We start from the raw sequence: 17835 nt of genomic DNA on the forward strand, positions 1-17835 counted from the left end.
CTCCCCTCCCCGCCCGCTCCGCCCCGCTCCGCCTCGCTAACATCCGCCAAGCAAACCAAATCACTTCACCACCACATGCGCCGCCGCATACACCCCAACCCCAACCCCACACATGGCACTGATGACCCCAAACCCCATCGCATACCCGCCCGCCTCATCGCCCGCGGGGAACAGATACGCGCCGTATATCTGCGCCAGGTTGCCCAGCGCGTTGACCAGCGCCAGCGCCACGCCGCGCGCCTCGCGCGACGCCATGCACGCGCCAAAGGCCGACGACGCGTACGCCAGCGCCAGCGCGTTGGCCGACCACAGGCCCGCCGCCATGAGGACGAGCAGCGCGTAGCGCGCGGTGTAGGCGTGTGGGAGGCTGGTGACGGCGATGGAGCAAGCTGTGGAGAGGAGCAGCCAGAGCGAGATGGCGAGGCCGCGCTGTGTGGGGTGCGCGTCGAGGAGGATGGAGGAGAGGATCACGGCGAGGAAGGAGGCGGCGTAGATGGGTACGACCTGTTTTTTTTTTTCAATTTTGTTTTTTTTTTTCAGTCGAGTGGTGGTGGGGGGAAGGAAGCGGGAGGGGACGGTGGGAGTACTGTGTGGGCGACTGACCATGTATTGGGCCATCTGAGAGGTGTAGCCGAGACCTTTGACGAGGGTGGGGTAGAAGTAGGAGAGGGTGGAGGAGCCGACGATGACCTGTTGTCATTTGCGAAAATGGGGTCAGTCAGGTGCGCATGGTTGAGGTGTTTGTATACGTGCCATGTAGCCGACGACCATCAGCCAGGTACGCCAGTTGCGGACGGACTCGGCGATGGCTTGCATCGGGCTGAGGTGGACTTCATCCTCTGTTGCTGCGGCGGCGTTGTCCGACGTCAGCCGGTGCACGGCGAGAGCACGTTGGCGGGCCGAGAGTTTCCTGCTCGTGGCGGGGAAGTCGAGCAGGAGGAAGGCGGATACGACGGACCAGCCGCATGTCGCTACCCCCTCGACAATCTGGCGATATGTGTAAGTGGAGGGCTGGGGAGAGGTTTGCGGGGAGAGAACACACGAAGAGCCACCTCCAGCCGGCGATGCCGTGGGCGCCGTGGAGCCCACCGGTGATGGCGCCGGCGAGTATTCCGCCAAATGCACCGGATAGGACGGCTGCTGAGATGTAGACGCCGAACCGCTTCGATTGCTCGTTCTTCTTGTACCACGAGGACAGGATGAGCAAGATGCCGGGAGCGAAGCCGGCTTCGAAGATGCCGACCACGAAGCGCAAAGCCACCAGTTGGTGGTAGTTGTGCACGGCGGCCATGCAGCAGGTGATGCCGCCCCACAGGAACATTATAGTCGGCAGGAAGATGGAGGGTCGGGTGCGGGAGAGGATCAGGTTGGAGGGCACCTCGAAGACGACGTAGGACACGAAGAATACTATGAGGGAGACGGAATATTCGTCGGAGGTGAGGCGCAGGTCGTCCATCATGCCGGCTATCTTGGCATTTCCGATGCTGTGTGCGGGCCCTGTATCAGTCAAAAGCTCTTCCGGGATCAGGCATTGATAAGGCACTTACTTGGTCCGATCCATGTAGGATAGGAGGTACATGAGCCAGATGGTCGGGAGCAGGAACATGTCGATCTTGCGCACGAGCTTCTTTTCCTCGTCCGGAGAGAAGTCGTAGTCGGGGTCAGGTTTGATTTCATCGTGAGATGGCGTGGCGGCCATGGCTTCGACGTGCTCGATTTCGTTCTTGTCCGAGTGGGGGATGGCCATGGTGGGAGTGAGTGTTGACGGGCGCGTTGGCGAGGGAAACGAAGGGAGGCAATGCAGAGAGTCAATATATGGGCGGCAGGTAACAAGCAGGATCACGACGGATACAAGGCAGGCGATAAGCGATGCAGCAAGGTTCAAAGCCCCGGTCATTATACGGTCAACTCAGCGAAAGGTGGCGCGCTGGGCCATTATCCTCGGTCAGCATTCCAAGAAGAGCAGGGCAAGGGACCTCGGCGACGGAAAGTCCATCAGGGAGCAGCGGGCACGGCGCATGGTGTTAGCATGGGAGGCGGACTTGGTTGGATGAGTGGGCTCGGTGATTCGAGAGTGACCGAGGGCTTGGTGTACTAACCGGCTCTGTTGTGATGCCGGCATTGCAGCACGCGTCACCCACTGCAAGAAACACGGGCTGCAGTGAAGATGGCGTCGGCGTCGAGCACTTCCCCGCAGTTCCCCAGGTACGGATCGCTCTTTTGCGGGGGAGCAGATGGTAACCGGGCCACTGTCGCTCACCTGATTGCGGGTGCCCCGTCTCGTGGTCGCGGGTTCAAGCGGCGTGTCGTTTGGCTGAAGCTTTACGGAAGAAGTGTTTTCGAGGCTAGCGGCGGTGCACGCAGCCAAAGAAAGACGGGCGATATGCTCGGGAACCTTGATCGGGGAAAAGAGACGTTTGAAACGATGTTGCAGTCATGGGTAAACATCCGGGACGGGCCAGGCTAGGGCGGGGATTGGTGCCGGGCGTTGCGGCCTACCCGGCGATGTGCATGGTGACTCGAGACGGGGCAGCTGCCTCGTGCCGAGGTTGGCTCCGACCGTCGCTCCCCCACACATCCCGCGCTTCCACCTTGACCGTGTCGCGCCATCCTCCAGCCCACGACCGTCGTTGTGGACCGCGTCGAGCACGGCATTGGCCCCACCGGATGCCGTGTCCCGTCCATGGCCATGTCCCGCTCTCAAAGGGATAAGAAGATGGATCCCGCACCATCCTCTTGCTTCCTTCCCACCCGTTCATCCTTTGATCAGCCAGATTTGATATCCAATACCCTTGCACCACCCCGTCCGACCATACTTACTTACCATGGGCTCCATTAAAAATAGCCAGGAGGTCCTTCAGGGCGAGGGCACCGCCATGCCCGCTTTCCTCAGCACCGAGCCGCCAGCAGACATGAACTGGCAGGTGACGCTGAAGGACAAGGTCATTGCAATCACTGGAGTAAGCCGATCCTCCACCTCCCCAAACACCGCTGACGTCGAATCCCACAGGCGAACCGCGGCATCGGCCTGGGCATCGCCGAAGTCTGCCTGGCCAACTCGGCCAAAGCCGTCTACTCCCTCGACATCCTGGAGCCAGGTGACGACTTCCACGCCCTGGCAAAGCGACACCCGCACATCCAGCACATCCACACCGACGTCACCGACGAATCCAGCATCGAAGCCGCGCTCGACGCCATCGAGGCCGCGTCCGGCCCTCTCCACGGCTTCGTCGCCAACGCGGGCATGACGAAGCACCAGCCCGCGCTGGACTTCAGCCGCGCCCAGGTCGAGCAGCTCTTCACGCTCAACGTCTTCGGCGCCCTCTCGTGCGCCCAGGCCGCCGCCCGTCGCTTCATCAAGCACGCCGTCCGGGGCGCCGTCGTCTTCACCGCGAGCATGACGTCGTACCGCCCCAACCGCGCCGCCCCGAGCGCCCCGTACGGCGCCACAAAGGCCGCCGTCCGCAACATGACGCACACGCTCGCCATGGAGTGGGCCAAGCACGGCATCCGCGTCAACTCCGTCTCGCCCGGCTTCGTGCGCACCGCCATGACTTACTATGTCGAGAAGAACCCCGACTGGCCCGACAAGATGAAGAATTACGGCGGCATGCCGCGCTTGGCCAACCCGCAGGAGCTGGGCGGCGCCTATGTCTATCTGTTGAGCGATGTGGCGAGCTATACCACCGGCATCGACATCCCGATTGCAGGCATCGTAGGCGCCTGGTAGGTTTGAGGCTGAGGCGGAGCTATATTTTTATTTTTATTTTTTACAAGTTTTCAGTGAAAGTACGAGAACAGACAAGGAAAAGGCGAAGCTGATCTGACCAAGGGGAAGATACGAGAGGAATAAGAACAGTGGAAGGTGAACTGTCCTCCTTCTACGACAAGGGCTCTGAATTTGATGGACAACATAGACGAAAGTGGCATGAGCTTTATGAATAAGCATGCAAATGCGATATATTTCTACCCCCTTTTTTTGGTGGCTTCACCCCTTCGTACCACCGGTCGTGGATGTCGATCAAACTGCTCGATGAGGCAGGAGGTGGCACCCGTTTCCGTTCGGATGAAATGCGATGCCCTTCATTCCTCAGCCCTCATGCCTTTCGCCGACTGCCATGGAAGGTGCGGGCACGAATTGCTACATATTTCCGAAGTCACTGGTGTCGTGACTATCGAGACTTCGTGTTTGCCACGGAAGAGAAGCAAGAAATTCACAACAAGAATCCGATTCTGGTGCACCGAGGGCAGCAAGATTGAGCTCACCGAGAGGGTGCGGCGAGGGTCCTTGGTGGCATCGGATATACGGATCTATGCTTTTGGTAGCATCGGATCGTGCACTACGGGGAAGCGGTAAGGATGAAACTGACTAGCAAGTGTAAAGATGCCCAACCGAGCCTGACTATCAGCGCCACTCCGCTCCACATTTTGTCTTGGTCTGTGGAGCACCGCGTACCACTGCGACGGAATGCGCAGAGAAAAGGGAAAGGCAAACAAGGCTGAACCATGTGACCAAAGTTCGTGGGAAGCTGTGAAGTGGCCAAGGTAGAAGAATACCAAGACAGAAGACCGCATGGTGCAAGCGAATGATGAGCCTGCGTGATCGGACGTATTGGTGGCACGCTCGGACGGAGCTGAGGATCGGCAGTGACTAAAGAAGCCACCTGAGGGCATCCAAACCAGGAAAGATCACACTCCGATACCCTGTGTATATCTCCAGCAATAAGTCCGGCTCGGGTGAGAGGATCGACTTACCGATGCCTGCTTGAGCGCAGGAGACCTACTCACACTTAGTGTCTGGAAACATCAGTGACTTGGAGCATTGACAGCCCGGCAGATTCCCTGCTGTAGAACATAGGCAAAGGCTAAGTTTAGAAGGTCCTGATAATGTGTCGGTGCTAAACTTAGCGCAAATCGGTTTTGATACACTGCAGGTACAAAGCCCACATCATGACACGATCTCGTCCTCCCTTTCGAACAGGAACTAGCCACTTGCAAGGAAACATGACAATTGAACCGCTTCTAGTACTGCCTTAGAATAATAGAAGCTGATCATACTCTAATAGCCCACGGACACGGGATCATTACTACAAATCTTGGTGCCTTCCGCAGGAGTCGGCTAGCTAAATGTGGTAATCCCGAGTGCTCCCAACAACGCAATCTACCAACCCCTGTAATGATCAACCTTATGTACAAGCTTGCTGCACCGGTAGTCTATCTTTTACCTAGCTGTAAGCGGGGGCCTCGTCTCGAGTACCAAAGTTCCCCCCGGTTCAAAATCTAGACCACCTACCTCAGTCTGTGACCATCCTTGTCGCCGCATTGACCGCGAACTACACGTCGTTTCTCGTCGCAGTCAGGCCATCATAGCAATTGCCGCATATTACAGACTCCGTTGCGTCAAATATTGTGTTGATACTCAAACTCAACACAGGCCTTGGTTCTCTGCAAATTTAATCAATTCTTCATATAGTGCCACGCTTTACGTACCAACCTGACTTGGCTGCAACCTCGGCTCAGAAAGTAAAGCAACAAAAAGAAGAAGAGAAAGGGAGGCAGCTACCTACTACCCTTGAATGCTAAAGCTAACGCCAAAAAAGAAAGAAGCCCCAGCTCCGGGCATCCGGAGAAACTCCACGACCCATGCATGTGTATGCTCACACCACCATTCTGCCAACTCCACTCCGACCCCTCGTTCACCGTCATCGCCTCAAGCGCGCGGTACCTTCCCCAATTTCCTTTCAATCACCCATTCCGCCTTCCTCTCTCAACCCGCCATCTCCACATCACTACCACCATCCCCACCACTCGTCGCACTCCCCGTCTCCGTAGTATTCCTCTCTCCAATCGTCGCCGTCGCCGCCGACGACGATGACCCCGACCCCGCCCACTCTTTCCCAGCCGTCTTCAGCACGGCCGCCAGGTTCAGCGACTTGTCGAACCATCGCTCCCTGCGCGTGTTCTCCCTGCGCCCGCCTTCCAGCGCGCTCCGCGCCGCTCTCGTCGTGCGCAGCCGCTTCGGCTTCCCGCCGCCGGCGCTTAGCAGGTTGCTGATGCGCAAACGTTCGTTCTCGAGGTGGATGTCGTGCGCGGCGATGTTGCGCACGTAGGGTGCGAGCTCCTCGGCCAGCAGGCGGAAGGTGCGGTCGAAAGAGGAGGCCGTCACGCTGCCGGCGCTGACTGTGCTGTTGAGGGCGGCCGAGGGTGGTTCGGCGAGAGGGTCGAAGACGTAGAAGTCGGCGCGTGTGAGGGACTGGGGTTGACGGCTGGATGTGATGTGATCGAGGATGGTTTTGTCGATGTTGCGCTCATCAAGGGCGGCGGGAGCTGCTAGTGGTATGGTTGAGGAGGCAAGTACATAGCGTCTGGCAGCCAGATGCGAGCTCACAGCCAAGTGAGTGTCGAAGTTGGTGAAATCAGCCAGTGTGTCAGCTTGAAGGAAATCGTAGCCGTCGATATAGTCGGTGCGAGCCTTCTCTGGAAGCAAAGGCTGGGTGGGATCCATTGGAATCTGCTGCACCGTTAATCTTGTATTTAATGAGGGTAGTTGATGCACCTACCCTAGAGCGTGTAGGGACATCGACTCTGCAATACACATCTACTGCACTCGAAAGATCGATCAAGCGGTCCATGTCTTGCAGAGCCCTGAGGTTCGCTTCTGCATGAGTCTGTTCAGTGCCCATGGGATGATCCGGAACGACGACAGAGCTGAAAGTTTCAGGCTCGATATTCCAGGACTCCACCATCTCGAGCATGAGCTCATACTCCCTGTCGAATCCAATATGATTCTCGTCAAGGAGCACGTCACGCTCAATCCAACCCATGCCCGCTTGATAGGTACCCTTGCTGGCCACACGTAAAACTTTGCCGTGTTCGTCAACGTCCTTTCCGGGGGGCCATCGTTGATACATCCACTCCAAACCTCCTTTGCGGTCACCTACGGCCATCTGGCACCAGAAATCGAGCTCCGTTATAGTCGCCCTTAGATCATGACTCTTACTCTCATACAGACTTGAGACGGTTTTCCGGGATAGTAAATGACCCTCCTTCGCGGCAAGCAGAAGCAAGTAGTCGGCAGCCAAATCTGTTGATGCTGGAGACATGCGCAGAATGGCGTGCAAGGAGTCTTTGGAGACATGAAACAGGCGCTCGTCCGTGCATGTCATTATGACTGGTCTCCTGGAATTCAATGCAAGATGCTCGACTGTTTGCCAGAAATTCTTATCATCTTCGAAGAGAACATCGACCTCTTCCAGGAGAATGAGCGACTGCTTCTGATTCTGTCTTGGCTTGATGAGCGGTGGTTGCTCTTTCTCCTGTGTGGTCTTGGCTGTCACCTTTTTCTTTGGTAAAGTTTTGGGCTTTGCCTGTGATTGAGCCGTAGGCTTGAAAAAGGAACTCATACTTTTCTGTCGGCCGCTCTCAATATCTTTCTGAACGGCATTGGTGAGACGTTCAGTATCTGAATCAACCGCAGCCGTATCAGGCTGCTCTTGAGTATGCCGTTGGACGAGATGGTTCTCCGTCATGTCGCCGATTTTCTCCAGCACGTCCTTGCCACTACGGCGACTTCCAGGGTTGATCTCGAATACCTCAAATCCCAGTTCTTTTGCAACAGCATACACAGCGGCAGTTTTCCCAGATCCATGAGGGCCGCTGAGGAGTAGTAGGTTGTGTAGCTTCTTCCCACCACCAAGGGTGGGTACGTCACCGCCGAATCGGACCATCGACTTCCTTACGGCATGGCTCGCATCGGGGGCTGGTGTCTCCTCGGGATCTGTAAGCTCGTCCAAGTCGTCCAGAACATCCTCATCATCGACGATAAAGTCATCCAGTTCATCCTTTTTTCTCTTTTTCTTCGGTGGCTTCGTTGCTCCGCCCTTCTTTGATTTCGTGCCCGGGTCCTTTAACGCTCCTCCAACAGAATTGACTTTGAGCGCCTGAAGCCACCTACGAAGCACAGAAACTTCTGTTGTAGAGCCCAAAACGTTGAAACTATGCTTCGGCGCGTACTTCTGGGTCCACGACATAGTTTCGCAATGTCCTTTGTCGAACGGGGTGAGTTCGTCGGGTATCCCATCAAACAAATCGGCCAATGCCGGGTGAACTAGCTTTCCATCCAATGCGAACTGGTCACCTAATTCAGCTTCGGAGCCAAAGGTATGTTGCTGGAAGGAAAGGATCTCCGAATGTACTCTCCGTTGAATATCTGGACTGGTTGTAAGTAGACGTTGCGGAAAGCGCACCACACTGTGGCGAGTGGCATCTTGATCCTCTCGCCAGCCGGTGCTTATGTGTGGTTCCTGCGCAACGAGCGATAATATAGCTTCTGCATCTGGAACTTTGTACACCATCCCCTTGAGCTTTCTTCGTTCCTCCAAGAGCGATGAAATTGAGGGGAACGATGAAAGCTCCATAGACGTGTCAAGTCTTTCTCCATCACCGACGCGAGTAACACCTTTCCAAGGCCAGGGGGCCTCTGCACCTCCGAAGGCTTTGCGTGGTCTGGTAGAGGAGCCGAACATGCTGAAACTTTGGGATTCTAAGCTTTCATGCTCTGCGCGTGCCTGGGCTCGTAGCTTTCCCGGAGTAATGGCAGTCTCACGTCTGCTAGGGACTTTCTCAAGCACCATTGCAGGTTTGGCGGCAACACTCTGATTGAACTCTGCAACATCCACGTCTCTACGCTGTGTTTTGCCGGTGAAGAAAGGATGCGTCGGTTTAGGAGGTCCGGGCGGTTTCGCAACCTTTGGAGGTGCAATGACTTTCGCCGGAACATGAGTTTTCGGTTCGGGTGCACGCTTTACCCCCGCAAGAATGTTATCAATGTCCTCGGCCATCTGCACTGCCCGCTCATCATCTTTTATATATGAGATCTTGACGACAAGCTGCTTCGGACCTTTCTTGTTCGCTCGACTACGTGTTTTCCTTTGATTGATTGTGGCGGGGGCCTCATCCCTCGATTCTTTGGGTACGGGAGAGCTGAAGCGACCTTTTGCATTCATACGCAGCATCTTCTTCGGTGGCGAGGGCTTCGATGGCGACGGTGAACCGTCAGCAGAATCCTTTTTGGGGGTCCTCTGAGACTTCGCTGGGGAATCGTATGCCACTGGAGGCGAAGACGGAGGCACTGGCGTCCTTCTGTTCTCCATTACGCCGGTCATTGGCGCTGGAGATGTTCCGGGCACGACTTCCAAGTCGGCAAGATTTACGCATTCGGCGGAACTCTTGGGGCTCGAAGCTTTGACCTCAACTGTCTCCGGTATCCTCTCGGCCTCTGTTTCCAGTTGTTCAATCCATGATGGCTGGTCCTCCTGCTCGGTTTCCTTGCCTCCCTGATCGACGGTTCCGGGGCAGCATTCCGCTGCGTTGTGCGTACTCTCCTCAGGAAAAGGTGAGTTCGTCCTTTGCCGCTTCCGCCGACCAGCATTAGGGTCTTCGTCAAGTGAAGTGGCCTCGCTCACATCCCCAATATTGTTCCCTTCTTTTTTGAGGCCTGCGAAGGCGGCAATTGACGCCTGCTTCACCTTCGGCGGAACAGGACCCTCGTTGGTCTTTCTCTTAGTTGTGCGATTCCTTGTTGCTAGCGGACGCCCTTTCGCTTGCGATTTTTTGGTGACGTCGGCTACGTTGGGTTGGTTCTCGTCTTGCGGGGCGGCGTTCGTCGGAGCTGAGTCGGGATCGTTTGCATGTTCAGATGCCTGAGGGCCTAACAGGGGTTAGACGGTGGTGAGCAGCATGTGAGAAGCAGACCCACCGTGTGGCTTCGCGAAGAAGGGATGTATGTTCTGCTGGTCGGCGAGATTCATGGCACTCCCCACAGCTACGGATGCCATTGAGCACTAGCGCATGGCAAGAGATGAAATCGAGGGGCGCAGACCGAAAAGGGTGCAATTATGGTGAGACAGGAAGCGGAAGCGGTAGTTGGCGGAAGATGCACGAAAGTGCTGGTGTGGGTGGCTCGGCGGAGTGTGAAGAAGAGGGCTGGCTTTCAAGCAGTCGCGAACGCGTCGAGGCGACAGCCAGTGACGCGCCTGCCAATCGCGCGGGCCCGAGCGCGGTCCCACAGCTTTGCGCCGGCTCAACTCCGGTGGTCGGAGAAATTGGCTCCGACAACTTTCTGCCCGTCAAGAACTTTTTGTGAAGCGCGGTTGCGACACGATCAGCTCTGCGCCGTCCTGCGCTCTTGCCGTCTTTCACGCTCTGCCCGTTCGACTCTGCACTCTGGCCAGCAGCCATGTCGTCCGGCAAGGAATTGGAAGCACCTCACACCCTGGCATCGCTGCCAAAGCCCATCGACCCCGTAAACGGCCGCACTCTCGCCTCCACTGTCTACAGCTTGAGCGCCGCCCGGAAGAGGAAGAGGTCTGAGCTTGCTGTCAGCGTTGATGGAGACGGCATCAGCCTGATTGACGTATGTCGTGCCTACTCGTTGCCATGCTCATGGAAATTGACTTCTTCTCCAGGTCCAAGCACCACGCTTAATCACCTCATATGCCCTTCCTCCCCAGTCCTCATTCACCGCCCCGCCTTTCTCCGTATACTTGAAGGCAAACAAACAACGTCTCGCAAAACGATTCACCTATGCGACGGTCAAGGAGAGCTCCGGTAGCTCGAGGCAACAGATCCTGTGTTTCTCCGAAGAAGTCCATCCCACGCCTACGGGAAACCCCGATAAGACTGCTTACACCATACCACCCTCGTCCGGCAAAGTGTTCTCGATTGACGCGCTCTCATTGAAGTCTTCTGGCAGCACTAGCGAAGACACCCACGACATTGTCGTCCTTTTCGAGAATGGCCAAGTCGATTGCCTCTCCGCAAACCTCCAAACTGTGAAGTGGTCGACGAACGTCCTGGATTCGTCAGACAAGATAGTCGAGTTTTCCGCATACACCGATGCGGCTACGGCAAAACGCGGCCTTTTCAAGAGCCGCGAAGACGCTATCGCTGCGCTTGACCCTGCCGGCGATGCCGACTCAGAGACTCTCTCTGCAACTACTTTGCTGTGCTTGGTTACGCGTCCTGCTGATGAGGAATCTTTCCGCGCGCATGGCCGCAGCTTGCACGTCTGTGCTGTTCGCCCGAAGTCTACTGGCGGCATTACCATCAACAAGCCCACCATCCAGGCTTTGCTCACGCTCAGCCTCCCTCGCTCTCACATCGACTCGCAAGCGGACGTCCAACCTTCTTACTCGCTCCATGTGTCATCCGGCCTTCTCTATCAGCTTGCTTCTGGTTCGATTGTTACCTACGACTTCTCCACCACTGTCCCCCAGCTCAAGTCTGAGTTGACTGTGCCCGGCACACCTCTCCAAAACTTTGTTCGCGTTTCATCGTCCCTTCTCATGGCTGCATCTCCTATTTCTTGCGCCCTATACGATGTCAAGTACAACTCTGTGCAAGCTATCTTGCCCCTTGGCTCCGACAAGAACGAAGACTCTCAAAGCAGGAAGCGAAAGCAACCTAAACTACTGGACGCGCAATCCCCCTTGGTCCTTCTGCATTATGTAGCTGAGCTCGGTCTTGTAGTCGGCTTGGCAAAAGACGAACTCATCGGGCTCCAAGTTGGTTCTGAGGTTTCTTCGAAGCGGAGTAAGGTTCGGGGCGGCCTTTTGATTGACGCCATTGGAAAGGGTGTTGGACGCAAGCCTGCAAATTTGGATGCGCCGGTGAACGGTTCTCATCCGCTAGGCGTTTGCCTACTCAATCCTGCAGACACGTCGAGTAAAGCATGGCATCGTACGCGCAAGCAGCTGGACGAGTTTATCAAGGCCGAGGACTTGAAGAATTTTGAGGAGACCTTTGCGCAGGAGGTTAGCATCCAGCTTAAAGGGAAGAGCACGGAGGAAGAGCAGACCAATGGAGCCAAAGACGTCGACATGGCCGACGTATCCAAGACGGAAGAGTCGAAGGCGAATGGGGTTGCCGACGAAGAGGACGACCAGGCTCTTCCGGAGTGGGATTTCCCTAACACTCCGTGGGATGTCAACTTACAGACCAAACGTCACAAAGCTGTCTACCTGCTGAGTAAGGTCTTTGACTTTTCATCAGCTAAAAGAGAGATAATAGCCCACGATCTGCCGAACACTCCCTTGAGGATACGATTCTTCCCGCCCAATGCGTTCCAATGGCTGATCTGGACGGGTTTCCTTACGACTGATATGATCCGACAAGCCATGCGCCAGGAGTCTACTGGTCTGCAAACGATTTCACCTGCGAATGTTATCGCCTCCATCCTCAACTTTGATCCTGGAATGCAGCTGCTTTGCGACGTTCTCCGGGATCATCCTGGCCTTGACGTTGACCTTGTTGTTCAGGCCATCAAGGCTTTGGTGAACAGCCTTGAGACGGAATCTTTCCCGGAGATAAAGGGGCAGCTTACCAATCGCCCCGAGCAGAGCGAGAGTAGAGATGAGGAGTCAGCAGATATAGAATTCGACGCCGAAGCCGACGCAGCAGCATGGGCACTCGCGCGAGCCGAATCATTCGTCGATTCCGGCATCCTCATCCGCAGCCACTCCTTACTCGAGGCCTTGACGAAGCTCCACACCTTCCCCGCTCCTCTTGTCTCGCAGACTCTCCGCAAATCTCTCACGCACAAGGAGATTATCTTCCTCATCAATATTCTCCGTCTGGAGCTCCACGAGGGAGGCTGGATCAACACCTATCTACAAGACGGCCCACACGATTCCGCCGAGTTTGGCGATCCTTCTGACCGCGCCATCGCCATCATCGCTGACCTACTTGGTTGCGCACTGGATGCCATCGGTGCCGGCGGCTGGCTCACTTCCGGAAACGACGCTAAGGCCGACACAATCCAGGCCTTGCGCATGGAAGTTTCGGCCGCGCTCGAAGGCATTCACGAGGCCGCGTTCATGAAAGGCTTGCTGAACGATTTCCTGCGCTTCGGCTGGAAGCGGAAGACAGTGCAGCAAGGCCCTAGCGAGAAGAGGTTGAAGGAGAAGGGCAAGCCGTTCACACTCACACAAACGGATGCCGCCGAGGCGAGAATCTTGCCACTGGGCTTCAAGGTGGAGGGCAGGGTTCCAGAGTCGAAGGTGGGCTTCAATGGCGAGGTGAAGGCGTTGACGAGGAGAGAAATTGGTCACAAGATCAGCAGGAGGGTTGGCAAGTATAGTTTCGAGAAGATTGAGGTGTAAATATGATTTTGGCTGTAGCAACAGTTGGATACCCTGCAAAAAAAGGTTTTAGACGTCCGCACACATTTGGTTGTCCTTGATGTCAATACCAGCTGTGAGTAATGTGACTCCCAGGACTGGTGCTTAGCAAGTATTCTTTGCAGCACCATCGTCAATCGTTTTGCTATTGAGTATATCGTTGCCCACGTAGCGGCTTTCATGCGCCAGCGCCAGATAACACTGTGGTTTACGTTCTTTGTTTGTACAATACTTTCGTCCTAGCTGTTCACCAGTCTTTGGGAAGACGTCTCGACTTCGACACATGCCAAGAACAATGTCATTATACACAATGAATCTGCCAACAACGTTCATCAACAAATTTTCGTCGAAGGAGCGATATAAACGATGCTGAACACATAACATTCGATCATCATCATCACAACCGCCATCTAACCATTACCACCACTAAGCCTTCTCAACTTCCCCATCCAACCAAGCACAACACTTTCCACCAGCCCTACCCACTACCACTACTAGCCATGAAGCCCACCAAAGCCACGCCGAAGAACAAGGCCAATGTGAAGAGCCTTCCGCCTCGAGACAGGGCCATTATCGAGTGCTGCCACTGCGGCGCCGACAACTCCTCTGACAGCTACTACAGCTGCAGCAACTGCGGTCACACCAGTGACGGCTGCTGCACCTGGATTGCTTGATTTGGTTTCGATCGGTTCGTTTTCAACGAGTGAATTGACTGAATTGACATGGCCGAGGCTCACATAGATGAAAGAGAGAGTGTGTGTTGACCTTTCCCACAGGCACTCCGAGAAGGCAATGCCTTGAGAAGCCGAGGCGATCTGTTCACTTAGAAAGCATGAATACCAGATTACTGTTACTAGTCCCGAAGATACTTGGGTATCGTTATAATGTGAAGGTTGTATTTCGTGTCTGATTGCAATGGACCTCCTGCCCTGCAGTCGTGTTGAATTCCTTGTATGAGATTCCAAATTAAAGAAGAGTTAAAGTTTAGATGAAGGCGCATTTGCAGAATTCCGAGGACTGCGCAAAGTTGAATGACGAGAAAGAAGGAATGCGAAAGCCCGCTCGTCCCGCCACCACAGTGATTATCCTTGAAAGGGAGAAGTAAAACGTAGTCATCCGCCTCGGCGCTCAGAACAGACCCAGCGCAAACTGCAAGAAAGCAATGAATTAGCACCCCTCCGCATCTCCGCGAGACAACGCGCATCAAAAAGGGGGAAATGAAAGAAGGAAGGAAGGAAAGAAAGAAGAAACACTTACCGGCAACAGCGCATGACACCCAACCCAATTCGCGACAGGCACGATCGCCGCAAAGTCCTCAATCCGCCACCCCCTCGGCGCATAGACAGCCAAGTACACCATGCCCGCGGCCACAGCCACACAAAACAGATACATCCACTTGAAATCCCTCACGATCCGATCCAGGCCCGCCCTGAACCCGCCACCGCCCGGCGCCAGCTCCTTCGCCGTCGTCGTCCACTCCATCCTCACGCCGAGGAAATGGCACAGGATGGCCTTGGCGAGGTGGAACGACACGCCGCCGAAGAAGAGCAGGAACATGGGCGTCCACTTGGCCGTCTCGAGCAGGGCGGCGAAGAAGGTGGCCTGGCCGAGGCGGTGCCGCAGCATGGCGTAGCCGAGCGGAGAGAGGACGTTGAAGACGGCGGCCATGCCGACGAAGATCTGCCACGAGGTGAGGTAGAACTGGTCGACGCTCGCGCCGGCCCAGCCGACGAGGAGGTAGTTGGCGAGGGTGAGGGGGATGGCCGAGGCGATGGCGTAGTAGGTGCCGATGTAGGCGAGGATGGTGACCTTGGACGTGATTTTGATGTTGGACGCGAGGAAGCGGCGGAAGAGCGGCGTAAGGGGGCCGTGGGTGGGCCAGTGGAGGAGCGGGTGGAAGACAAGTTCGTTGCAGCCGTAGGCGTATTTTTCCCAGCGCGCGAGCTCGTCGTAGACGGTGAGGGAGACGCCTTCCTTGAAGCCGCCCGAGTGGTAGGTTGCGAGACGGACGACGAAGTTGGACATTTGGAGGCGGAGTGAGACGTCGAAGTCTTCGGAGACGTGGCTGTCGGACCAGAATTTGGTCATTTGGTCGGCATCGTCGAACCACGAGATGCTCTGGATGGCTTTCCAGCGGATGAAGGTGTTGTGGCCGACAAAGGGGGCGCAGTCGCCGTTGCCGACGGCGAATTGGATACTCGTGTAGATGAGGTTCGTGAAGTATGTGATGCCGTTTTCGAAGACGTTGTTGACGACTTGGAGGATTCCAGACGCATGCTGCAGGAGGGCAACTTCGGGAGATTCGTGCATCTCCAGGGCGCCGTAAAGCAGGCAATCCTCGGGAACGCGAGTGTCAGAGTCGATGATGAGAATGAGCTCTCCGAGACGCACGTTTCCACCGGCCCAAGTGCGGCCTTGGTCTGTTTCTACGATAGCGTCACGGGCCTGCTCGTACAAGCTGGTCTCGTCGTCGATGGAAAGATCATCTTGAGTGCAGCCTCGCTCGGCGCATACGACACCCAGCATACTCTGAAGCTCGTCTTCAACGCGCAACGAGAAATCGAGACAATAGTTCATGTTAGAGGCCTTCTTGAACTGACCTTTGCGAACGAAATGAATTTCGCCTTTTGTTGCATCGGGGTTCTCATTATGCTTCGGACGGGCACACCAGCCGATATCGTTGAGCTCGTAGTAGGCTTTGCGAGCCTGTTGTAGGTCTTCATTGACAAGCCGCATGCCGTCGTCGTTTACATAGATGGACGCTGTGCCACCATGCTCTTCGTAGTGCTTGACTGCTTTGAGCAGTGTTTCGACAGTCGGAATAATGACTCTGTGGCATATCAGCGGTCTGCTCTTCCATGAGATGGCACATTTCGTACCCTTTTAGTCCCTCCTTGTACACAGGCATTTGGATTGTCACGTGAGGTAATTCGTAGTCCGGTTGTCTTCCAAGCTTGGGTGCATTGGCTGCGCCTTTGTGTTAGTAAAAGGCTTGCGATCTTGCAGTCACAAAATACCGGAATAAAACATGCTGTTGCCCTGAACCCCAGACAGCGGGCCAAAGAGTTGGAAAACGGACCCAGTGATGACGATCATGAAGAACTGGAGTAAGCGAGCGTAAGTCATCTGCGCATGCTGACGGCCAGGACCCCATGCCAGCTGCAGGAACGCGCATGTTGCTCACCAGTGAGAAGCTCGCGAAGAGCGGGACCGTTGCAAGCTTGATTGAACATCAGCTGTTGTCCAACTCCTGCATTCAAGGGTCTGTCGGGCATCTCACCAGTGCGAAGCGCATGTAATTCCCATCGTATCGAACCTCGGTCAGGAGCTTCAAAGGTCAGCCTGGTGTGCAAAAAGTAATAATTTATGGAGTGCACTTGCTTTTGCAACGCAAGCCATCTCGACGACCACAACGAGGATCATGGCGAGGCCAACGATCACTGCGTGGGTGAGGAGGAACGGTCTTTTGGGGATCTCCAAACCATCTCGCTCGGGATCAAAGAGTCTTTCTCCCTGGTCCTCGCGCTCAAGGGCAGAAGCGATGACCTTCTGCTTCTCATCAAGAGCGAAGTCTACAATTGGCGATGTAGGAAAATATGGCGGCTGAGGTTCTCCAGGGTAAACAGAGCTTCCTCTACCTGCAATGGTCTCGCGGTGAGTGGCCGCCATCAGAGGTGCAGGCATTTGTGCTCCCAACACCTATGAAACGCTCAGTATTGGTCATATAAGTTTCGAATGGTGGTCTTACCAAGTCAAACAATCGGGTTTCGATGTCTGAACCATGGGCGAGGATGCCAGAGACTGTGTTACCCCAGAGAAGGAGGAAGCGCTCATTGCGGCAGAAGCACATGTTGTAGTCCCTTTTGATTATTGCTCTTCCTGAAACGATATTCTCCAGGGAATCTACGATGGGAGAAACATCTCTTCTGTGTGGACCAAGGAGAATTTCAGTCTGACGAGGGGGCGTCTGCTGAAGGACTTGGCCAACGACCTCAGACGACATGGTGAATGCTACCATGGCTCCAAGCATCTCAACCGCCCTGGCGACTTGGAGGCTGACAAACATGGGCTCAGCGGCGTAAGTGCCATCAGGTCGTCGAAGAAGAACGCCGAGGCTTTCGGCACTATGTTCGATAATGCCGAATTCATCTTCAGCCGGCTCGAGCCACTTGTGTTGATCACATTTTTTGTGCAGGTATTTCAGAGCCTGGTACTTTTGTCAGTGATGGATGACAGGACGCTATAGGGGCGTAACGAACCGCTGCATGCCGATCCTGGTGCCCTGATCGATCTGAAACGATACTCGAGGCTGCCGCACTGTGCCTTCGATCCAAACCAAAGTGCGATACACCTGGGGACGTTGCAATGGGGGAGGGAGTCCGCCCTGTCAAGTCGTCAGGACTTAGCAAAGCCATTGAAAGTGAGAGTGATAGTGAACGTGGTGAAAGAAAGGCCAAAGGAGTGGAGCAGACGATAGGAAGGAATGGGTGGTCGGCGTGGAACAGACGCTTGGTGCATATAATGGGCATTCACTTGGAGAAAGGGGCTACCAAGCCATGGTTTGCAAGTGGCTAAGACCAGTTATTCATGGAGGCTGAAAGTGGCTGTGGAATCGAGACGGTGACTCGAAGATGATGGGGCCTGAGATGGTGGCGTA

The 17835-nt window shown here is 55.3% G+C and overlaps 5 protein-coding genes across 5 annotated transcripts; 2 read left to right on the forward strand and 3 right to left on the reverse strand.

The window, feature by feature from the left end:
• Window positions 1-60: 60 nt before the first annotated feature.
• Window positions 61-1747, reverse strand: BKCO1_5700031 (vitamin h transporter; the record flags this gene model as incomplete). The annotated part of the gene is made up of 5 exons (XM_020277470.1): window positions 61-504; window positions 604-690; window positions 754-987; window positions 1043-1484; window positions 1548-1747. 5 exons carry the CDS (start codon window positions 1745-1747, stop codon window positions 61-63), a joined length of 1407 nt encoding a protein of 468 aa, XP_020126981.1.
• A 1078-nt stretch (window positions 1748-2825) lies between these two features.
• On the forward strand, window positions 2826-3730 carry BKCO1_5700032 (short-chain dehydrogenase; the record flags this gene model as incomplete). The annotated part of the gene is made up of 2 exons (XM_020277471.1): window positions 2826-2960; window positions 3011-3730. 2 exons carry the CDS (start codon window positions 2826-2828, stop codon window positions 3728-3730), a joined length of 855 nt encoding a protein of 284 aa, XP_020126978.1.
• A 2037-nt stretch (window positions 3731-5767) lies between these two features.
• On the reverse strand, window positions 5768-9809 carry BKCO1_5700033 (p-loop containing nucleoside triphosphate hydrolase protein; the record flags this gene model as incomplete). The annotated part of the gene is made up of 3 exons (XM_020277472.1): window positions 5768-6511; window positions 6561-9709; window positions 9758-9809. 3 exons carry the CDS (start codon window positions 9807-9809, stop codon window positions 5768-5770), a joined length of 3945 nt encoding a protein of 1314 aa, XP_020126979.1.
• Window positions 9810-10237: 428 nt separating this feature from the next.
• BKCO1_5700034 (uncharacterized protein) lies at window positions 10238-13160 on the forward strand (the record flags this gene model as incomplete). Its single annotated transcript, XM_020277473.1, has 2 exons — window positions 10238-10414; window positions 10467-13160. The coding sequence occupies 2 exons, from the start codon at window positions 10238-10240 to the stop codon at window positions 13158-13160; spliced, it is 2871 nt and encodes a 956-aa protein (XP_020126976.1).
• Window positions 13161-14306: 1146 nt separating this feature from the next.
• Window positions 14307-17593, reverse strand: BKCO1_5700035 (glycosyltransferase family 2 protein; the record flags this gene model as incomplete). The annotated part of the gene is made up of 9 exons (XM_020277474.1): window positions 14307-14327; window positions 14436-16008; window positions 16058-16145; window positions 16196-16280; window positions 16363-16398; window positions 16459-16506; window positions 16584-16877; window positions 16927-17385; window positions 17438-17593. 9 exons carry the CDS (start codon window positions 17591-17593, stop codon window positions 14307-14309), a joined length of 2760 nt encoding a protein of 919 aa, XP_020126977.1.
• Window positions 17594-17835: the final 242 nt, after the last annotated feature.

Source organism: Diplodia corticola (genome assembly GCF_001883845.1).
Source record: "Diplodia corticola strain CBS 112549 chromosome Unknown scaffold57, whole genome shotgun sequence".
Lineage (NCBI taxonomy): Eukaryota > Fungi > Ascomycota > Dothideomycetes > Botryosphaeriales > Botryosphaeriaceae > Diplodia > Diplodia corticola.